The sequence below is a fragment of the Gigantopelta aegis genome, chromosome 8 (assembly GCF_016097555.1).
Source record: "Gigantopelta aegis isolate Gae_Host chromosome 8, Gae_host_genome, whole genome shotgun sequence".
NCBI lineage: Eukaryota > Metazoa > Mollusca > Gastropoda > Neomphalida > Peltospiridae > Gigantopelta > Gigantopelta aegis.
The window spans coordinates 64,866,575-64,892,037 of record NC_054706.1 but is presented as its reverse complement, the minus strand read 5'-3'; the positions used below and the strand labels follow the sequence as shown (position 1 = coordinate 64,892,037).

The 25,463-nt window shown below is 35.5% G+C and overlaps 1 protein-coding gene across 2 annotated transcripts in view; it reads right to left on the bottom strand.

The window, feature by feature from the left end:
• The window catches only part of LOC121378839, a 65,179-nt gene that overhangs the window by 23,596 nt on the left and 16,120 nt on the right, over window positions 1-25,463 (bottom strand). The window contains exons 2-3 of one of the 2 annotated variants that reach the window (XM_041507177.1): window positions 22,929-23,159; window positions 5,324-5,341 (exon numbers count right to left, since the gene is read on the bottom strand). In XM_041507177.1, coding sequence (XP_041363111.1) covers window positions 5,324-5,341; window positions 22,929-23,159 — 249 coding nt within the window. The remainder of the gene's footprint in view (window positions 1-5,323; window positions 5,342-22,928; window positions 23,160-25,463) is intronic. The other variant, XM_041507178.1, reaches the window with a different exon arrangement.

Genomic DNA, 25,463 nt, shown 5'->3' with positions numbered 1-25,463 from the left:
TAAAATAAGCAAACATTGTTATGCTGAATTCTTGATGACACCGCTTCTCGTTACCAGTTGCGAGATCCCTGTTAATATTTGGTATTATTATTATATGTTAGGTGTCGGATAGATTATGTAACCAATTGTTCACATCGGAAGATAGAAAATGGTGTAGCCAAATTTTTGGCTCAAAACTGGATGGTTGTTGGTGTAGTTTGTGGCCTTTCACATGTCTTGTGCCCTTTGCTAATAGCCACCATTCTGAAATGTATTTGTCTGCATTGAACTCGTCAAAATCATGCACGGTGGATGCTGAGTGAATGGCAGCATTAGGGTGGATATTTATATCGCCTGTCAGTCAAGTTATCAGTTTCGATACTTTTGAATTGCCCGTGACTGTCCAAGTGTCGTGAAGTTTTGTTTTTCATTTTATGATTTTCTTGGTTGCCCGCCAGGCAACTGTTTGACAAAGAATGGTTGCCCGCAACATATTTTGGTTGTCCCGGGCGCGCGGACAACCAATTTGTGCACCTTTGAGTACAAGAAGAATTTTGGGAAATTGCGGTAAAATCTGGAATTCTGGCAAAATCCAGGGGGTTTCGTCCCTGATGCTACATGCCAGAATATAACATTATGATTTTTTTAAAATGAAGACTTGTTTTTTTAAATGATGCGGTAACCATTTCTTCTTTTATAAATATTGATATTATTCCCCAGACTGCACATTGCGTCATTAATTCTGGGTATTATTTTGTATTTTTGATTTAATATACGACACTTGCTGTGTCCCCAGGACAGCATGCTTGAACCTTTATTGGATATAGGCACATCAAATACTTATAAGTACAGCAAGTAAGTGATGTATGACAAAATAAAGTGTGTGCTACATGTAGGTGACAAGTACAGCTGCACCTATTTACATGGCACTAAAAAGTGTCCTCGACCTTTTTGCTGGAAAGACATGTGAAAGTTATATATCAAGCAAAGTTGGAAAGTTTTTAATGAGAAACATGAACACCTGCAGTGAATACAACCAGAGGTAGTTGCAAGAGACATAAAATGGCTGTTTTATAACAAAGTGTGGGGAAAAAAAGCTTTTAAATTTATTTCCACAACATAAAGTGATTTGAAAAGAGCAGTGCACAAAGCTTTAAAGATTATAATTTTTACAACTTAAAGTAAATGTCATGGGTTGAAATTTCCTGATAATAAAAAGCTGATATGTTGTGATATATCTAAATAAAATAATCTGTCTGTCTGTGTCTGTGTCTCTGTCTCTGTGTGTGTGTGTGTGTGTGTGTGTGTGTGTGTGTGTGTGTGTGTGTGTGTGTGTGTGTGTGTGTGTGTGTGTGTGTGTGTGTGTGTGTGTGTGTGTGTGTGTGTGTGTGTGTGTGTGTGTGTGTGTGTGTGTGTGTGTCTCTCTCTCTCTCTCTCTCTCTCTCTCTCTCTCTCTCTCTCTCTCTATGTCTGATATTAATATTTATATTGAAATAACCATATGTCAGACACCAAATAATCATATTTTAAAATGTGCCGAGGTGTTTTGTTAAAAATATTCATTTCCTTCCTTTCTGCATCAATCACATGATGTAAACATTCATTTTGCATGATCTATTTATGTGTTCATCTACAAATGGTCAAAAAAAGTGTTTGTATGTGTGCCAAAGTTTTAAATTTGTACAATTAACATATGCAATTTTATTACATGTATATTATTGTGTGATTTGTACCTCTTGTTACTTGTATCAATTACAAAAAGATTTCATAATAAAGAGTTTTAAAAGAATGATGGCAATGCAGAATCCTGTTAGATGCTGGTGAGAAAATAGATGTTTGTCTACTCAACTTATAAACTATGATGAAGAAAAGAGAACACCTATATACTGTTTAGCATAGGTGTAGTAAAAAAAAAAAAAAGTAAAAAAAAATCATTCTTGACAACATCATCTAATATTACTAAGCACAGTGCTAACTGTTTTCCCTGGCAACATAAAACAACTAACAGGGTTCTCAAATGCAAAGAATTCATTCCTGGAACTACAAAAACATGATCCTGTGACATCTTGAAAACAAACAACTGCCATTGTAGATGATGAGAGCTTGTGTATCATCAGCATGTTCTGCTGACTGTCTGGTACTCCCGGGATTAACTGGTGCTGAAATACCCATCAACAAGTGGGAAGATGGAAACTGTTGATGAATGCATCTCCACTCCATTGCCACCATGCAGTACATGGTCAGGTTACAATTTACACCAATCAAAGCTGAAACACCATACCTTGATAACTAACAGTTATGAAAACATAAAACAAGGAGATGAAAGGTTACAGAACCCTACAGACGTGTGGTTAATTACTACACAGCCTGAATAATTGAGAGGGCTTTTGTTATTTTAAGTAATACTGTTACTGTTGTAGCATGGTACTGCCAATTACTAACCTGTAACAGTGTGTGAAGATTTATATTTACGTAAGAAAGTAAATGAACAAACTAAATATGTAAAAGGAAAAACAATTCCATAAATAACCTTGCCATCATACATGTATATATTAAATGAACATTTCTAGCATTTTTAGATCAGTATGTCAAAGATTGTGACTGCACAAAAAAAGGACATGTAAGATGGGACTTAAAACTGAATCATTAAACCAACAAGGTCAAAGATCTATAGCTAACAAAAACAAATGTATAAGTACTAGTTTATGTAACATTTTGATGAGCTAATAAAATGGAAAATATATGAAAGTAAAACTACTGAATTGTTCCCATTCTAATTTACAATTTTTTTTTTTTAAACCAGTTATATGGGACTATGCTAATAAAACTATTGAGCCTAATCTCAAATCTATAATGATGTCACATGCATAAAATGTGTATGGCATTAAAATATCATACTCTGTTAAAAGTTGAATCTAAACTAAGTTTAATAAGCATGGGATCTGATTTTCAGTAAGGATATAAATACATGTATTACAAACAACATAGGATGGTGATATTATCAAATCGGGTAATAAGGCGGCTGCTAAACTGTTTGTGGTTCTGACAAGAGATCCCTGATTTATTCAACATTGGCCATTAGATGTTAAACATTTCATAATTATGATGTCTTGTGCTTATAAAAGTTTCAAATGAAAAATATGTTTATTTCAAACATTAAAATTATTCAGTTTTTTTAACTAACTCCATACACAATAATACTCTATGACCCTGTCATTATTACAAAGCAGGTATGGTGGGGGGTGGGGGGGGGGGGTAATTTTTTAAATTTTAAATTAAGTATGATATATTTTGGAACTTTTATTTACTTCATTTTTAATTCAATTTTATGCTTACATGTTCATGCATATCATCCCAGCTATCTTGGCTGTCTGCAATATCAAGTTAATGGTGAGATGATAGTGGTTAATGAGATAATAGTTTCACTGCCTTAAAACTCAATCTGAGTGCAAGTCAGTACTGGGATACGAACACAGCTCCTACCAGCCTTAATGGTGGTTTTACCACCACAAATTGTTTCCTCGTTTCCTATCAGAATTGACATCACCAAATGATGGACTGAATTTGAATATCCCAATTGTAATGCTAAGACATGCAATATCCGTTGAGCTTGGTTAACCCACAACTAGACCACAGCCATTTGACAACAATACAATGGGATATAACCTGTAGATATTAGTCGAAGATAAACAGTTGAAAAACCATTTGAGAGTGACTTCAAACATTCACTGAACATTTATGTAATGAAATAAAGTAAAAGCGACCCACATTAACAGCTTATGACTCAAGTTTATTGCAGATTTACTGTAGTCCTCTCACAGAATGTTTTTCATGGAGAGGTAACTGCAGATAAAATCAGGTAGTCTTCAGTGGGATCAATGTTTCATTGATCTGCTGGAATGCCAGGTGAGAAGCACAGGTGTGTATAATGAGGAAATGCATTGTAAAGTTATGCATTAACCGGGTGAGCCACAACTATAGGTGTGGGTAAGAGAGAGATTAATCTACAATTATATCTTGGGCTGCTTAACAAACACTATTTGGTTCCAGATTTTCAAAGTAACTTGTCTATCAAAGGCCATAATATAAATTGTACTGTCCATGGATGTGCATATATATTTTTTTTTTAAATGTTGTTGGAGTAGGCTATACATATATTGTCTGAGGTTACTTTGTCTGTTTGTCTGTCTGTCTATGCATGTGTCTCTGTGCATATCTCTCTCTCTCTCCCTCTCTCCCTCCTTTCCATGCACTAAGGTATCATTAAACATATTTCTTCCATTCATTTTAAATGTTCCATTACTTTTGAGGCCTCTGAGGATTAAAAATTGGCATAAACCATTTCTGTGATAACTAAACGTTCATTCTTGCAATTTTCAAAGGCCTGATTTTACAGGTTGCCCAGCATATGAACATGTATCAGTTTCATTAAAATATACAGTTAGGAAGGAGTTTTTAGATATCCTCACAATTTTCACGTGTAATCTGTTCAAACATTATTTCATGGTTTATGACAACACTGTATACTCCTTACTCCTACCCTCTGATAATCAGACTGGTCATTCAGATATTCAGAACTTCTCAAAACATGACAGTATTCATGTTATTAGGCCAAACAGTAAAAAGAACTGGTTTTATTTTTCAACTCATAAAAGTAGCTTCAACTCTTTTCTTTTTTTTCACCCAGAGATCATTATTTTACATTGCTTTTTCTTCCTTTCTTTTTCAAAATAATATAATAAACAAACAAATTAAATACTTAGTAATTGATCCACTACTAAATAAATATCAATAACTTTTAGATGGCCTTATAACCATTTTACAAACAATATTTTAAAATACATGAACAAAATTATAAATATAGCTTTTAAGCAGACAATTCATAAATAAATATTTTAAAATATGTATTTACAACAAATCATGCAAACATGCAAATTTAAAATGTTTTAATAGATAATAACCAAACGACAAAAAAACAACTAAAAATATTATTTTGTGCTTTATAAAAGCAGAAAAAAAACAAAAACCCAACAATAAATATTTTTTACAATAAAATGTGACAACATAAATTGGAATATTTGTAACTTGTGTATAAAAACACCAGTCTATGTCTCTGCTTGAGTATATATCACAAACATAATTTTATCAAGTTGTTAGCAAGTTTCAATTTTTGTGATAAATAAATATACTCTTGAAACCACTGATCTGCAAGTACATTATGCTACATACATAACATACATTCAGATGAGTAGTTTATGAGATTACTAATCGAGCAGGGATACAGATTTGGCATTTATTACTGAACAGCATGCAGAGTGACACCGACTAAGGTCATTTTGCTTACCTTTGCCATCCATGCCACCTACAGATACAAACAAAACATTGGCATCACACTACAAATAGCAAGTTTCAAAATACATGCAAGATATTCTCATAAAAAATATCATAAAAGATTAACTTTTTTTTTTTAATGCAACATTTACACATTAAAAAACTGAAATAATTTCTTATATCACTAAATACAACAAACCTGCATGCAATGATACACACATTATGTTTCTTTCCTTTTTTCTGCCAATATCAGATGCACCACATGAATACAGAAATCTATATTTGTGTGCTGTATTTTTGTCTACTCTGTTCTTCATACTACAATTTTGAAACTGCGCATGGTTGAAATATACTGTTGAAAAGATATAAGGGAACGTACAAAAAGTAACAGAAAATAGTTACTGCAACCATAAACCCTCAATACAGGGTGTATACAACCAAATCAAATCCCACGGACGACAACAGTAACATATGTGGCTAAAACTCCTACCTGCAGCGTATCAATCGACATAAACACCACAAATACTACCACTCCTCACCCTTAAACTGAATCAGATAAAATTGGGGGTCAAGCTGCTCATTTCTGAGATAATGGGTAGCCTCTGTGACTACCCTAGTTCCTCACAAAATTTGAGTACTTTTTTTTTTACAGGTACCCCATACATGTTCCAAGCACAAGGCTACTTGACACAGTGGTACCAGATGAAATAAAATTGCATACATTTTGTGCCCAGATGAAACTATTTTTTTTACAACCAACACACTCACATTTATCACCAATCACTTCTCTATTAAAAGTTGAGTGCACCAAACTTTGACCTGGCTGGAAGTTATTTTGTTTATACTACCTACCTAGTGTCAGAAGTTCACCTGTACATTACAATTTGATACTACTGACATTCAATCCTGCATCACAAGTTTGTATGAAATACACACATTAGTATGCTACTAGTGAATTAAATTAGTTCTAATATTCCATGCGTTCCTTTATTTATTTCCATCAGTATTATTGCCATTATGTTTGAATTGATTCGACTGTGGATGGATTTTTTAAAACTGAATAGCTAGGCAGTCAGACAGGCAGGTGGATAACGGGTGAGTGGGCAAGTAGATTAGTAGGAAGAAGGGAAAATGGATGGATGGATGCATGGATGCATGGATATACGATGGACTGTCGGTGAATAGATGGATGGGTAGATGGATGGATGGACGGACGGACGGACATTGATGGATGGATGGATGAACAGGATAGATTTATTATGGTATATTCTCTTATTAAAAGCAGTCTGTTTCAGGCCAGTCACCAGTCATACCATCATAAACACATTTCATCTGATCTGGCTATGTGTTAAGTACAGGTACCTGTTGTAGGTATTCTACAACGTATCAGCTTACATAGAATCATGATGTATCTGTAGTTACCAACAGTCAACCTAGGTCATCAAGGTGGGGTGTTTTACAAACTAATTAATCCATGAAATGAGATGATCTGTACACAGTATGCATAACATGTAATTACTTCATGAAACACATATTTCAAACACTGACCAAGTAGTGTACATACTGTGTTAACAAAATAGACAAAACAAACAATACCTTAAAAACCCAATACACCCATAACAAACACATTTTAGTCTAAAAAAAAAAAAAAAATTAAAAGGGTATTTTGTAAACAGCATTATGTTTCTGAAACAACATGCCTGTATATATTGGGGAGGTGTGGGGTAAACCCATGAAAAGCTGTATAATATTCAATAGCTAAGCCATTGTACAGTGTGACTATGAGAGGGATTAGATACATGTAACGTGAGTGCCACTGAATGGCCACCATGTACAATATGTCAGTGATAACTTTAGTCTCTAACAGCACAAACATGAAGGTCTATTGTGATCTTTTTGCATACCCACTCAACAAAACATTTTCAGTCATAAAACCCAAGATGATCCATATCACTACAATACCTGCCAAATGTCATTGCAGATGACAGCTTTAATATATACCAAGGTTGTTTTTCTTAGCCCACACCATAAAACATGCTTAAAAGCCCAACAACTCATGGTTAGTCAAAAGTTCAATTTGAATGGTTTGGCTATTTATAGGGTTGGTATATTATTAAAAAAACAAAGGTCTACAATGAAGGTTATTTAAGGGTTTGCAGTAAAATGTGGTCATCATAAAGATTAGCTAAAGGGTTGATGTAGAAAGATGTAACATCAAAGAGATTCAAAGATATTACTACAGGGTTGTAGAAATACACTTGGCCATTCACCTTTGTTTTCAGGGGTGGGGTGGGGTTTCAAAACAAATCATCACACACACACACACACACACAACACACACACACACACACACAAATTTTGGTATTGATTTTTGCAAATCATATCAATAAAACCTGAAGTAACATAACCATAAATCAGACCTACTTTACAAAGTGCCACTTTGCCAAGATTAATAACAGGGGGATATACCATATACAAGAATGAAAAATAAAAAATCAATATATCACATCCTTTCTTTCTCTGGTTGATACAGTGCCAAAACATAATGTAAGCAAACAGTTCTTATCAGTGGCATAATCTAAACTGGTTTCATTAAACTCGGTGTTCCTCAATCTATACATCCTTCTGAAACATTCCTGTATTAAAGGGACAGACACTAGTTTTTAAAAACTAAGGCATGTTTTTCATAATCAGAGCCATTTATGATCACTGAAATCAAACATTACTTATATTTCTGAAATGTTTCTGGTCATCCTGGTGTTTCTAATACCACAAAATGCATTTTTCATATTTTAAAAACGCACGTGTGTCAGAAATAACAGTTATGGAGTTGCGTTTTAGTCTATCTTTAAGGGTATCTCAACGTCACAGACTTTTGTAAATTAATGAAACTTAGTGTCCCATTTTTACGGGTTGAAACTAGGGTCTAGGTGAAAAATATGCCTTAGTGTTTAAAAACTAGGGTCTGTCCCTTTAAGCATGTAGCAATAACCGCAATGCAAAATGTCTTTTAAATTGAAAAGTACAGCTTTTCTTTCTTTTTTTTAACCAATTGTGATAAAAGGCTTTCATAAAACTGAGTAGAGAAATAAAGATTTTATCAGCAACAGATACATGTATATACAATCGACCATGTTGCACTGACAATTAAGCCAACAAAATTACAGGCAATCTGTTTATCTTAGTCAGCATTAATGTCTAAAGTGGAAGCATAATCAACGTGTTATTTTGCAATGCAGTCCCAGAGTGCATTCTGCACACTTCACTACCCATGTTTTATAGGCTTTCAGAGAAAATGACTGAACACTGTCGTGACTTCTGTTCTCAAGCACAAAGTTGAAAATAATAGACATATCAATCAACAGAAGGGCAGTGAGGTGCAAAGTCGGTTTTAATATAAATAACAAGTACACCTTGATGCAATTTAGGCCTCGGCCATCACATTACAACGAACAACAAACATTTGTTTTGATAGCTGACGATTACAACAAATAAGCAACTATACATTATACAGATGCAACCCCTGCAATTAAAAAAAAATGTCCACGGCAAAAAAACATGCCATTGAAAAAAACCACACCTGAATGCAAAAATAAAGTGCCGTGGAGAATTATAAACTCCACAGCAATCTCCACAGCATTGCTGACTGCCGTGGGGGCAATTGCAGGGGTTGCATATGGTTACAGAAATATGGTGGATTGAACCTTGACTGCCAGCCTGCAATAACTGCTGATGACTGGCTAAAAAGGAAAACCTGTCATATATACTCTCGGCCAAAAGAAACTTTACAAGTATTATATTTGAATTTGTGGGGAAATGGCAAATAATAAGAATAACATTACTGATATTATTTAATAGTTCAATATCAAATGTAAATCATCAACAAAAGCAACGTGACTGCAGGTAACAATTACATCATAATGTGAAAGTTACACGCAGGGTCAAAAACCAAAATTTACACTGAAATGTCACTAAATTAAGTCGAGCAAAATGAGGTATTTCAGACTCGATAATATCTCTAATAACGTGTGTGACCCTGTGAGCTCGGATACATGCATGCACACGTCTTCGCATAGATGTCGTCAGCCTTCTGATTATGTCATTCGGGATATGTCGCCATTCCTCAACTAGGGATTGTTGCAGTTGTTGTCTGTTGAGTAGGGGCTGTTGTCTCTGTCAAATCTGGCGATCAAGGTAGTCCCAAAGATGTTCTATATGTGACATGTCTGGAGAGCGTGCAGGCCATGGCAAGACGTCATTGTTCTGATAGAGGAAGTTCTGGACAATGCGAGCAACATGAGTCTCGTATTATCCTGCTGGAACATGATCCTTTGAGGCTGTTGCTGTAGGAATGGCATAACAACTGGTCTTAACACTTCATCCCTGTCACGTTGAGCATTCAGATGGTCATCAATGATGACAAGTTCAGTGGTCTGATCACCAAAGATGCCTCCCCACACCATCACACTACCACCTCCGAAAGGTTCGACTTCATTAATGCAATAACGGGCTATACGTTCTCCTCTACGCCGATACTCTTATTCTCCTATCCCCACGGAACAGGCAAAACCTACTCTCATCAGAAAAGAGAACCCTTTGCCAATCACGAATCAACCAACGCCTCACATGCCTGACCCATCGGTCTAAGCCGACGGTGTTAGTCTGTCAATGTTGTCCCACGGTAGGGTCTGTAGGGTCTGTAGGCTCTGATACCAGCAGCACGTAATCTTCTTGACACGGTGTGTCTACTCACACGGAGGCCAAATGCCGTTGCCGCTGATGACATCACCGTCAGAAAACGTAATGTTCGTAGGTATCGGTCATCCCGTTGAGTTGTGACACGTGGTCTACCCGTTCTTGGCCTGTCCGATGTCCGACGTCCGACCTGTCTGTTGGTATCGACTTATCAGGTTACCAACAGCAACTCTGGAACATCCAAACGTCCTTGCGACATGAGCGTTAGATGCCCCCATTTGTATCATGCCTATGGCTCGCTCTCGTTGTTCTACAGTAAATCGTGGCATTATTTTGGTGGTTTTCTATCAAATGCATACCCTACCAGTATCCTGGATCATTTTAATGCCATTATTGCACGGGTGAATTTCGTAGGTCCTGGAAAACGTGATTTCGATATATATTTTTGTTCGGCATGAAAAGCATGCAACGTTATGTTTTAAATATACTGTAGAAAGTTGATTATGTTTGGGTGATTATTTATGCAATTGGTTACATTAGGATATATGGATGTTTTCAGAGACTAAATTTTGTTTTCATTTGTAAAGTTTAACCGGCCTCGGTGGCGTCATGGTTAGCCATCGGTCTACAGGCTGGTAGGTACTGGGTTCAGATCCCAGTCGAGGCATGGGATTTTTAATTCAGATACCGACTCCAAACCCTGAGTGAGTGCTCCGCAAGGCTCAATGGGTAGGTGTAAACCACTTGCACCGACCAGTGATCCATAACTGGTTCAATAAAGGCCATGGTTTGTGCTATCCTGCCTGTGGGAAGTGCAAATAAAAGACCCCTTGCTGCCTATCATAAAAGAGTAGCCTATGTGGTGACAGCGGGTTTCCTCTCCAAATCTTTGTGGTCCTTAATCATATGTCTGACGCATATAACCGTAAATAAAATGTGTTGAGTGCGTCGTTAAATAAAGCATTTCTTTTTTAAAGTTTCTTTTGGCCGTGAGTATATTTGTCACATGACAGATAATCAGAAATTTTATATTTCCCCTCTATTTTTTATAAGGGGCGATATCTAGCTCAGTTGCACTTGCCGTAGGCGCTTGGGTCATAGGATCGAACCACCTTGGTGGATCCCACCTCTAATTGGGTTTCCCCCATCCCAACCAGTACCCCACAACTGGTATATTAAAGGCTGTGGCATGTGCTGTCCTGTCTGTGGGAAAGTGCACATAAAAGATTTCTTGCTGCTAATGGAAAAATGTAGTTGTTTCCGCTAAGACTATGAGTAAAACAAAATTACCATATGTTTGACATCCAAAAGCCGGTGATTGATAAATTAATATGTTCTAGTGGTGTTGTTAAACAAAACAAACTTTAACTTTTCCTCTACATGTCAGAATTATCAAATTATATTTAACATCCAACAGCCAATGATTAATTAATCAATATGATCCAGTGATATGGTTAAACATTTTCAGCTTCATACCCAGAAAAAACTAAATTGAAACCTAGGGTTTAATCTTAAGGGAAAAGTATCTTTTACAGTTGGGCAAATTATGTTTGAAAAAATTAAATTCAGTTTGTCTTCGACAAACAAAAGACAACAAAATAAAGGCTTATTATAGATGTTGATTCTCAAATTATAAACTTTTTAGTGAGTGGGTTGGATGGGTGGGGGGGGGGGGGGGGGGGGCAATTTACTGTGAAATATTTCATATTTATAACTTAGCTAAATTTTAGTAAAGAATGATTGCTCAAATGTTAAATAAATGTTTCTAAATAAGCTAAAAATAAAAAATTAACAAATCTTCGAAAAATGATTTCCATGGATTCTGAGTCTATTTTTCTGATGGTCATAGAAAATCATTCCCATTAGCCACATTACAGATACATAAAACACACACACATGTACATTTTGTCTGGTAAACATGTTTACAGTACACAGACAACTGCATGATAAGCTACATGTATGCCAGCTACATTCCAAAATAATGAGCAAGTTATTTTTTAAACAGACATAAATAAAGTCAGTCCACTAAAACACTCAGCTAATATTGGCGAAGTTGTGAATCTATAGCTACTGTCAAGAATCTTTTCCCTTAGCTTGCCATACAACCATATATCAATGTTTTTCTAATCATGCACAAGTCAAACTAAAGACTTTCTTTACCGAAAAATAGAGACTTGGTATAATGTTTCAAAACTAACAAGTGAACTAGCATTTGTTTTGGGGTTTGTTTTTTAATATATTGGGGAAGGGGGGTAGATATATTTGTAAGTTAACTTTAAGTTATACCAACAAAAATATATTTATGAGCTTGTCTGCTGTACAGAACCGGCCTCGGTTGCAGAGTGGTTAAGCCATCGGACTGGTAGATACAGGGTTCGCAGCCTGGTACCGGCTCCAATCCAGAGCAAGTTCTTAAGGGCTCAATGGATAGGTGTAAGGCCACTACACCCTCTTCTCTCTAATAACCACAAACCTAACTAACAACCAACCCACTGCCCTGAGCAGACAGCCCAGACAGCCCAGATAGCCAAGGTGTGCCCAGGACAGCATACTTGAACCTTGATTGGATATAAGCACGAAAATTAGTTGAAATGAAATGTTATACAGAACAGATTACATAAGCTGCATACTATTTTATTCCACTTGCTCTTACCATGAAAATAAAATGTTGAATACAGGATCAAACCCCTTCAGTGGACCCATTCTCTGATTGTTTTGGGTTTTTTCCCATCCCAAGTCTGTGGTTTATGTATGTGCTGTCCTGTCTGTGGGAAAGTGCTTATAAAAGATCCCTTGCTAATAACAAAACAAAAAATGTAGTGTGGTACCAAATACTAGTTCAAACTAGTTCAAATTTACTGGTCAAATAAAATAACATTTTATGACAACATGTCCAGTAATTTATCACCAATGGCAGGACTGGTAGTATTAATTGAGCTATTAAAAGTTAGATGTACTTCGAACTTTGGCACAGTTAGATGATAGTTAGAATACTGCTACATAAGTGTTTATTTTTAACCCATTTGAATAATAATCCATGTATTTGTTATAGGCACATGTTTACATGTACACAGAATGATAAATTAAGTCATTCTGTCCTGGGCCCGTGCTTATAAAACATTTTAGAGTTCAGACTCAATCTCTAATGACGTTGCACACATATGATTTGTATGGCGTTGTCACGACTTCAGTGTCTCAGACTCTAGTAGTGTTATAAGCACCAGGGCCCCGTTCCACGAAGCAATCTTAGACTTAAGATCAACTAAAGTGCATAGGGTAGCTATGCGCTTAAGGTAATCTTAGGGCTAAGATCGCTTTGTGGAACGGGGCGCTGGCCTGAAGTAATATTTTGTCAGTAACGCATTTAAGTTTCAAATTCAAATCACACATAAAAGTATTTGAATGTAATTTTTAAAGAAAAAGGCTGACAGTTAGAATATTTCCCATACTTCATGAAATATTCAAAACAAATTCTTGGGCACAGGTCATTTAAACTTGTCCAGCACTAAATGTGGTCTAGTTACACAAAATGTACAATAACAAATGAATATTCAATAAAATATTGCTTAAAAACCAAATAAATTGGTTAAAGGGCAAAAAGCTAACTCCCAGCTCTTACAGCCTTAACACAGAATAAACTTGTAACTGAGGCACTGGTAAAGACTGTCATAACAACAAATGATAAAGATTTTTATTGACTCATCTCACCAGGATCTATTTGGAGCATGTCAAAACACACTGATCTCTGTGTCACCCTTGTGAGTGAATTGGGCAAGTTATCACGGGACAGTCAATACACGGTGTGCCCGTGAAGAAGCTAATGCAATGGTTATTGAGAAAATGTCACTTTGCTTGATATATTCATTCGGTACATCTCTCCAAGTTGTTTCAAAGAGCAAACAACGACTTAACATGCCTGAACACACAACATGGAGATTAGTGTTTTTGTCATGTTCGTCCTTCCTAAATACTAGCCAGTTTACACAGTAGGCAAAGGGATATATATAAATGCACATATGTCAAGTGAATTAGCCAACTTAAATTTCTGTACTCATTTGAAGTTACATGAACCTTCCAATGAAAAGTTTAAACAATTTATAAACAAGGTTACAAAGTCCTCTCAATTCAGAAAGGTATACAGGCAATTATTGAAGAATGTTTTTTTTTAATTATGTGAATATCAGTGATTTAGACTACATGTAGGTTAATAACCACATACCCAGTAGGTAAAACAATTAAAAAAGAAATTTTAAATTGCTTGTAAAACAAATAGTTTTTTGGTAAAAATGTTGTATACTGTAATACATAATAGCTTTTGTATCTCAGTTGGTTAGTACATTTATTTTCTTCATCTAAATGAATAAATGTTTAATGACATCTCAACACTTAAATATACATGTAAGTAAGCGAACATGAACCGCCATGTTGGCAATGTATTCTGATGGTAAAATCAAAGGAGCACACTAAATTGCATGCATTCATGTAACTGGACATATACATGTTCGTCAAATGCACCATAAAACTAATGATCACATATACATTGTATATACGTTAGTAATGGCCTAGTACATAAACATAACGAAAAGAATGACATATATGATTTATGGCAAGATGATATGGTTTGGTGAAGTTAACAGTTTTGTTGTTAATGGTTAAGATCAGGCTATGGCATACAGTTATAACATGTATGATGTATACTAAAGATCAAAAGAAAGTACTGTATATCAATCAGAGTTTTTGTTTAAATAGTAAAACTACACAAAACACAAGTTGATGCAAGAGTTGTATGAAGGTATAATCATTTGGTGCAATAGGAGCACTGTACAAATAATAATTACCATCAAAATAAACATCACACTTTTATTCACAGTTCACTAACAGCACTTTTTTACCAAAAAAAAAAAGTTTTAGTATACTTTCTTTTGATCATCTTTATATATATAAATGCTAATGATTCCACCCTGCTGTTGACAAAGCTGGTTCTTAATTTTGCAAGACACACTCAGAAGTTGCCTGCTTTGCTTTTACTCCCATGTGAATCACCTTTTTCCTTCTCAATTCCATTTGTTAATGAAGCTGGCCTGATGCCAGGCACTGTACTGGTAGTGGTTTTTACGAGGACGGGATCCAATGTGTGGCCAATTCTGCATTTTATGAAGGCTTTAACAAGCAAAATGGACAATTTCCGTGGATAATGGCTATTTTATGTCAATTATTGCTTCTGCATGCACGCAGCCACCACACCTGAGTCAGCGGCCATAAACTCACCATACTATTTAAATCTCAGACAATTGATTAATTAGTCCATCAACGGCATGTGTCACATTCCAAATCAATGGCTACTCCATCTGCATATGAACAGAGCATTTCACGATTGGCTTTTAATGGTAATTTCCATCTTTGGGAAATAAAACTAGCCCTATGTTTCAAATCTTTCTGTAGCTAAAAGCTTCTTTTTTTTCTTCTTCTTTTTATCCCAGATGCTTGCTTAAAAACCATCATTAAGGTTAAAAACAGTTTGAAAGCTGGTCCATATAAAAAAATAATAAAAGCAATTTTTAGCTGGAATATAGCATCTAATATATATAAGTTGTGCAGAAGACTGCAGTTCCATTACTATGATTGCATTGATCTTGGATGGAGCCTGGCTGAACATCATGTTGTCAAGAATTTGGGCAATAAAAGAAGGAAAAAAAATATGGCAGGATAGGAGCGGACAATGAGCAGTGTGTCAGAATGCAATAAAACTGCTTCCTCCAGAGGCACGCTGTCCAGTGAACAAAGCCATCACATTGGTGACTAATCTTCAAAACAATTTACATATAATATTAGCAAAAACATTTCCAAGGAGCCTGAGGCTATGTGCATCAGTTTAATAAGCTGCAAAGTTCTGCCATGTCAGTTACATGGAGGCCATCCTCAAAGAGGTTCCTGTTAGCTGTAGCTGCAGCAATTCATAAAAATCAGCATAAAATTACTGGTACTGATTATTTTTACATTTTTATAATTTTTGTTGAAACATTTGTATGATCATGGTTAGGAAATTTATGGGAATGGTTCCCAAGTCCATGTGGGCCTTTGAGGAAACAGTGCATTAATCATGCATGTCATAACAGTCACTATTAATTTCAGTGAAGCAAAACTATTTGTATGGAAAACATCCACAGAAAAAAAAAAGGTTGCTCTTCTAAACATAATTTGTTGTATAAAGTAGAATAGTTTGAATTTATTGAAATGTTCTGATATTTTTTATTGCTCTGCAAAAAACTAAATTCAATTGAACATGCTAATAAAAGCAATAACTACAGAGGGAAAAATATGTTTTCCATAAATGCCACTATCATGTTTTTATTGGTGAAACTGATGAAAAGTTGACAATATTCCGAGGTTCAGACATAAACTTAGCAATTAGTATTAGTACAGTCAAACCTGCTCTAACGGCCACCTGTATTAAGTAACCGCCTATGTTAAGAGGCCACATTTTATTGTCCCACAATCATCTAATATAATTTAAACTAACCTGTATTAAGCAGCCACTTGTCTTAAAAGACCATTTTATATACTGCATTTGGTGGTTGCTTAATACAGGTTAGACTGTCCATTGTAGTAACAGTTAAGTTCAATAAATGAAAATGCATTCATAACCAGTTGAGGAATAGTGACTCTTCGGTGGAGTTTTTTCTTAGGTTTCTTTTTATGGGAATGAAGATAGTCTGTTGCCACAATATATGAAAAGCATAACATTGTTGAACCAACAAAAATATTTGTTATGGACAGACACCAAAATGTAGAGATAAAGAGGTAGATGAAAAACTGAATGTTCATGTAGACCAAGAAAATTTGAAGATTTGATGACAGCTGAGATGACACAGAACAGTGGAGAACAGTGGTGAGACATTTTTTTTAAGGTACCACACCTTGGCATGAAAAGAATAGATACCAGGCAGAGCTCACCATGAAAAAACCCCTGATAGGAATGATTGATTGCTCACCTAAGATTATGGAGAGCCATTTAAGATATTGTCATATTGAACATTGATATTTAATTGTTTTTAGTACTTTTGTTTAATTTCACATGAGCTAAAACGTATTCTCCTTGAACCAGTCTTAGGGAATTGATGAGGTGCCAGAGTGATAGCTTGACCTTTAAATGATGAAGTTTGAGATACCTTTTAGCATAAATTAATTTATGACTTTTAATAAGATAATCGTCACATTTCCACTTCAAACAGTGCACATTTTCCATGTGACACTAAAACAACAAAAACCTGAAGACAAACCTAGAATATTTTCTTGTGTTTAAAAACGAATACAACAGAACTTGTAAAGCAGAGGATACAATAATGTTAATTATCGACTAAACAAAAGAACTCACAAAATATTTAAATTACACCGTGAAAAACTGAAGTCTATGCCCATTAAACAAGAATCCATCTGACAATGGTGACATTCCACACAAGAAACAATTACTATTTAGTAGCATTCATTTCATGTTTTGTTTTTTTTCCTTTTCAGTTTCAACTAGACGTATTGGCCAGAATGCTGATAATTGACAGGACTTTTATTTATTGGTATGTTATGCCATGGGTGCACACAAAGGCAGTTTGTCTTCATTTTTAAGTAGTTAGGTTAGCTTAACTGTTACAGCCTCATTGTCAGTCCCAATCACTTCCTGTCACCCACAAAGCTTTTCATGAACCTCCAATAGCTGAGTGGAAACCCTAATTAGGCTTACTGGGATAAATTTATACTTTGTTTCCATCAATGACCATAAATAATAGAAGTTGTCCAACATTAATTAGTTGTAATCACATCATTAGTTTTAAGTAAGAATCCTGATCCGGTTGTGCCCAAAATGTGTAGAATTTTTTTAAAACCCACAGAAATTGGCCATAATAAAATAAATATTTAACTTTCATTCCTGCCTGCACTAAGGATAAAGGCCTACATACCTGGAGGATAAAGGACTGCACACACCCTATCCCCTCCCACCAGCACCCATGATAAAGGGTTGCCTCCATCCCTTTTTGTTATTTATCCAAAAAGAAATTTTGTCATTTAAACATATATAGTGCTTGATGTGTTATTTCCAGTGTCTATTTCCCTATTTTGAAAAAAAAATTGATAAAAATCTTACATTTAATTTATTACGGCCTAAGAATAATTGCAATAATTACTATATTACGTTATAAATACAGGTAAAGCCATACCAAAAAAATATATTGTTTCGTAATGTCATTTAAAATAAAGTGTTTATTTTTTTTTTATATGCTAAAAATAAATGATGCTGTAATTATTTTTTACTCATTAACAATAACAAATGATGCACAACTTAATAGCATCTAAGCTCTATAGGCTAGGAACTGGTAAAACTGAAAACAGCTGTCTAAAAGGTCTTTGCAAATCCCTGGAAAGTATTATATTCTGTTTGTTGAATGCATCATTTGTATTCTGATAATAAATCATTATTGTTATACACATGTGTACGTGTGGCTCAGGAAAACTGCAGTACCGCAGTAATAAATAAATTCCTGCTTAATGGAATTCAAACTTGGTCCATCAATTTGTTTTAAATCATTTGTGTTTGCTGTAATAGTTGTGTGTGTATTCTCCTACTTATGTGTAGTGAAAATGTTTGAAATGCCAATGATACATTTATCAGTTAACAAACTGAAAATACATATGGGTGTGTGTGTGTGTGTGTGTGTGTGTGTGTGTGTGTGTGTGTGTGTGTGTGTGTGTGTGAAACAATATACAGGTACTATAATTAAATTATGTGGGTAGTGTATGTTGGTATAGAGAATGAGAGGGGTGTCTCCAATGAGATGTTTTCTGAAACAACCTTAAATACATGTAAACATGCTTACAATAGTATGTGGCCTGACAGTTAATAAACAGCAAATATACTGACGTCTCTATTATAGAAAACCAACAAACGGTACGGTGGCATATAAAACGTCACAATGCACTGATGATACATAAAAAGTTTTTGTAAAGTTGGTTCTTTTGGATTAGAAGCAATATTTATCAAATTATTCAAATTTTATTAATGTAAAATTTCTTTTAGACTTCAGTATATTTCACATCTCTTTTGTTTCTAGTAATCTGACAAACGGTATCACAAAAACTCTGCAAAGGAATATGTTTTACACATATAGTTGCAATATATTTAGTTTTCAATAACTTAAGAATTTTAAGAAAAAAATGATACAAAAAAAACAAAAAAACAACCTGTGACTACAGAAAATGGCCAACTGATATTACTTGTAAAGTTGGCTATTGATATTTTCCTCCCAGCACTCCAGTTATTACTTTTTTTCTTTAGATGCAAAGAACGCAAGGTGTACATTAAGCCTAATAATTCCCCATGATTTATAGGGCATCAGCAGCGTTATCCTGTTATGAGCTGTGAATCACTGATGTCCACCATCATAGCCCTATCAGGATACATTAATCACTGCTGATTGCCTGCTGTGATAGCTGTGTCCAATAACCCAGCTTAACACAACATATTGTAATGCCATCAATTGGATAACTTGGGTATTAACCTTGGGGCGGTAGGCTACCAGCAATGGAGCTGCATGGACAAGCATACACATGTATTGTTATCGGAGTGAATCAACGAGGGGAAAACCAGGCAGGGAAGATGACTAAAATGTCAATTATTGCTGGGCAAGATGTGATTAGTATTGGAGAGAGAGTGATACCTTGTGGAGTGTTTGTGCAACTGTGCATGACACTCATTGATCAAAGGGACACCGAAAAGCATGTGCATCAGCTGAAGACTTGAACTTAAAAATGCAATTTAATTTTTTATGTGACTGGGAACTTTAAACAGTAAGGGTGCAGGATGTAACTTTGAGGTAGAGCATCTCAGAGGTGCAATGTGCTATAGAAGGAAGGAATGTTTTATTTAACGACGCACTCAACACATTTTAATTATGGTTATATGGCGTCAGACATATTTTTAAGCACCACTCAGATAATGAGAGAAGAAACCTGCAGCCGCCACACAATGAGTTACTCTTTCCGATTAGCAGCAAGAGATCTTTTATATGCACCATCCCACAGACAGGGTAGCACATACCACGGCCTTTGATATACCAGTTGTGGTGCACTGGTTGGAACGATAAATAGCCCAATGGGCTCACCGACAAGGATCGATCCCAAACCGACAGTGCATGAAGCGTGCGCTTTACCACTAGCCTACGTTCTGCCCGTGTTATAGAATCCACCTCCATTGGTGGATCACTTGGGCTATTTCCCATTCTGCCTAGTGCTCTATAAAGTTCTCAATCAGTACTTTAGGTTGTTCTCAATCAGCACTTTAGATTGCATAAAATTGGTTTGTTTGTTTGCTTTGAGTAACGACACCACTAGAGCACACCGATTTATTAATCATCAGCTATTGGATAAAAACCGTTTAGTAATTTTGACACAGTCGTAGAGAGTAGAGAAAAAACCTGATACATTTGTCCATTAGTAGCAAGAGATCTTTCACATCATCCCAGACAGGATAGCACATACCATGGCCTTTGATATACCAATCATGGTGCACTGGCTAGAATGAGAAATAGCCCAACCGACTGGGATCAATCCTAGACTGACCACATATCAAGCGAGTGCTTTACCACTGGGCTATGTTCCCCCCATTTTAGATCGCATAGAAGTCAAGAAATAAATGTTGTACCCAAAATATGTATGCCCAAATTAAGAAAAAACATGCTGACTTCTATTAGCTTGAATTAAATTAAAATCACTTGAATTGAATTTCTGAACATCCACAACTCTGCAACAGCTGTTAATAACATTACTGCACCAAAAAGAATGTTCTGTGCACATAACCAGCAAAAAAACCTTTGTTGTGCCCAACTTAATGAGATCTAAAGCCATGCAAATGGTATCTCAAATGCATGTATGTCATAGCAGTGGGTTTCGTCTCTAACACTGATGTATCAGATGTCACTATGACAATACATGTTTATCCAACACCTAATAGCGAATGATTAAAGGATCTGCTCAGGTATCACTCAATAAACATTCCACTGTTCAATAAACAGTTGCACTGAGTCTTTTTTCATTTACTAGGATAGTAAGAGAAAATAAAATGTGTCGGTTTTTGTTAGAGACGTAAAATGTTGGTTCATTCTTTTTGGTTATAAACCTCCACATACATGTACGTACATGTTTGGTGTTGGAGTTTAAACTTCAAGAGAATTACTACCACATGTTTCACATTTCTAAATTTAAAAAATATATATCCCAGTTCAAAGAAAGCTGTGAAGACTTACATGTACACAAATGTCATTTCGAAAAAACTACAACCCAAACAAATCATGGAAAGTAAAGTAAAATTCAGTCATAAAAAATCTTATTCTTGTGTTAATGGGGCAACCGAAAGCAAATGTAACACTGAATTTAAAACTAAAAGAAATACATACATGTACATCCATACATACATGTACATCCATACATACATGTACATCCATACATACATGTACATCCATACATACATGTACATCCATACATACATGCTTGCACATGATAGATTACAGACTTTAAAGTCACTGACCCTAATTCTTAAAATACCTAACTTTTTGTACAAAATGCATTTGATGGTATTACGAACTAGGTTAGCTCTGGCACTCACCAAATTCGCCAATTATGAATTTAAAAAAACGGCAAATTTTATTTTAGTTTGCCGAAATAATTTCATGAAATTTTTTATATTTTGTTGGAAAATAACTGGGTTTGAAGTTTGATAAATAATTTTGCAAATTTTTCTTAGAAACCAGAGCTAGCCCTGACAAGCACCAGCAAGATCTGAAACACTGGATTTGTGAAAATTTCTAATTTAAGCGTGAAGTAAGTGATGTGTGATTTAAGAAACTCCAGGGCTCGAACTTAACGGCAGCACCGACGGCAACTGCCGTCGTTGAGATATAAATTGCAGTAGGTAAAGAGCATCACTGATGGCACTTTTGTGCCGTCGGTAAAGTTCCTCAACAATGGCAAAACGTATACACCTGGTGTACATTATCTGCCAATATTTAACATTTGCACATTTAAACGATGTCTACATATTAACAAGACAGCCTTTCAGTCAGGTTTATTTGCTGCATATGTCACTTTTTAAAAAAATGCCATAGGCAGGCTCAAAATTGCCGTCAGTGGACTGTTTCACCCATTGTAATTCTTTTAAACATTGCCGTGGGAAACAAATTCTTAAGTTCGAGCCCTGAAAATATGTTGGACTAATAACTGGTTTCAGTGCTTTTAACGTATATGTATGAACACAACTACAAAGTACAGGTATTCATTAATTTAAAAATGGCATACACCATTTATAGGTTATGCAAAAAACAAATTCAGATAACATAAATTATCGTTTTTCCTAAACCTAGCATGACCATTTAAATGGTGTCCTAAATTTGATACGTAAATGAAAAATGGCTCACACAAAAACTAGACTTGCACAAGTGATGAACAAAATGATCATTCTCACAATTTTCAGAGGACTGTACGGTGGTTCTTAGTGTTGAAATCAAATACACTACAGACAATAATATACCATGTATAAGCTAAAAAAAAAAGTGTTTGTTTAAAGACACCACTAGAGCACATTGATTTATTAATCATCAGCTATTGGATATCAAACATATTGTAATTTTGGGTCATAGAGAGGAAACCTGCTACATTTTTTACATTAGTAGCAAGGGATCTTTTATATGCACCATCCCACAAACAGGATAGCAAATTCCATGGCCTTTGATATACCAGTCGTGGTGCACTGGCTGGAATGAGAAATAGCTCCCAACCGACGGGGATCGATTCTAGACCAACTGGGCTACGTCCCAGCCCATCATGTATAACATATTAAATTCTTCTGTTTTTTTAAAACTTGTTTTAAAACTGATGTATACCTGTATGAAAGATTTTGCGTTCCTGGACGAGGTGACTGAGCGTGTTGAATATGAGCTGGTTGTTGGGCATCGTCATGCCGCAGTACCACGCCTGTAGCTTCTCGAAGATGGTGTCGAGTGTTGCAACCACACGCTGGTTGTTGAGGTCCATGATGATGAGACACAGAGCATCGGGGAGAGGGATGAACTGGGTCTGCGGTATCACCTGCATCTCTATACCATTCACATCACCTGAAGACAGAAAAAAAAAAGAGTTAAAGTTTGTTTTGTTTAATGACACCACTGGAGGCTGTGCACACCAATTAATTAATCATCGGCTATTGGATGTCAAACATTTGGTAATTCTGACTCGTAGTAATCAGAGAAAACCCGCTATATTTTTTCTAATACAGAAAGGGATCTTTTATATGCACTTTCCCACAGACAGGAAAACACATACCATGGCCTTTGTTCAGTTGTGGTGCACTGTTTGGAACGAGAAAAAACCCAATCAGCTGAATGGATCCACCTGAAGACAAAGAGTCACAAAGCGTCGTTAATCTCTGAGTTCAGTCACAAGCACTGCCTACATGTATGCCTTAAGTTTCCAGGGTCATTTCAAAATGTTTAAAACATATGGCGAATTTTAATTTTAATATAGCAAAGTAATTTCTTGTAATGACCGATATTTTGGGGAAAACTGTAAACTAAGTTTCTATAATTTTTTAAGTTTAAGAGATAATTTGGTAAAATTTTCTGCTCAAATAGGGCTACCGTACATGTAATTACCGGTATGAGTTTCCTCAATTTGTGCACAGATGCTAGAAGATTTATTCCGAGTTATTTACATGCAGTCTTTCCAAGGTGAGCCATAACTAAAACTTCCTGTTTGTGCAATGGCCAAGACATTTTAGGGAACACACAATAGCTCATTAGACCATCATAAAATTAATCTAAGTGCTCAAGTTCCAGATATGATTACCAGTACATTTTTCTTCACACATGAAATAAAAAGTGAATAAAATATTATTTATTTATTTTAATGGAACTGTAACACCTACTACATGTGGAAAATAAATATTGGGGAGAAGCTGCTCAATATATTAGTGATATTCCAATCATTGATTATACAAATTCATAACCTATTATGACAGGAAATGTTAACTGTAATTAAACGAAAGAAAACGGATATTGAATTTGTATTAAATGTAAAATTAGTGATTTGTAATCTGGTCTTTTCCAGTGCCATGACACAATAATTGCTTAGTCCTAATAATTCAAAATTTTCCTAACTTTATATAATTCTAGTCAACTGTAGAAACAAACCGATTATGATCAATGATGAAATTGCAACCAATTCCCAACACTATAGGCTTCTCTACCAGTGATAAATATACAAACACTGACAGAAGTTGGCAATACTACATCACCTGTACTACTTATTACCCAGCCAAACTAACCACTCAGCTCATGTAGTTTGGATTTATAGATGATTTTATATATTGTAACAGTTATGCAAGCTAGGGGTTTTATTATTCATCTTGCTGGACTCCCAATACTTACTTAGCATCATTCCCTATGCTAGAGATGCCCGGGGTTTCAGTCTTAGCCATGAGCAAAATCAAGGCGAGTTGAAGATTATTCTTCTTAAATGATTCCAGGTTAGCAATCACATCAAGTTTCAAATGAAATTCATTAAATATTTTATTGCAAGGTGATCAACTTGTATCTCTCTTAAAACTTTTCAGGCAAGTGTGGAGGAAAGCGGGAGTGATAACTTGCCTTTCAAGGCAAAGAATGTTTTTTTTTTTAAATCTTAATTCTAAGTGAAAATATACCACACTAGTGTCCGAAAGCTTGTCTTTTGTGTAATTCACTTCATACCACATGCATATTGTAGTTTAAGAAGTGAAAGACCCAAATTCATATGAATAATGATATTATGCCTACAGTCAGGGCTTCTAGATTATGGTAGCCCCGCTCCAATGGCTAGTGATATTCAGTGTTGGGCTAGTAAATAACTACTATAACTAGTCTGACGGCTAGTGGAAAAAAAACCTTGTCAAATGCTGCATTTACATATTTTGTAAATCTTGCCCATTCTTTCAACCCCCAATCTAAGGATTTTTAAGCTCTATCTCCATCTTTAGGTGACATATCTGATTATTACTATTAGTAAAATTGTATTTATTTAAAACTACATTCCCTGGAATATTTTTATTATTTAAGCATATAGAACAGAAAATCCAATTACGTTTGGTGCATATATGACGTCGCACTCCTCATTGGTTTCACTACGCTGGCTTATCCAGGTCAAAAACAAAGCCATGATTTTGAAAGTGGAACACTTTTGACGGGCTCGTACCGATCTTGGTTTTCATTGGCTTATCACAAGTATAGAATTCCCCAACAAGAGATCACGTGAGATTTCGCAATTTTTGAACAAATTTAACTGTCTTGATTGAGGGGTCGTCTCATATCTCCAAAACATATTTATATCCATAGAGGTATGGTACAACGCCTTTCCAGGGGTCGGTGAGTGGGGGATTTGCCATG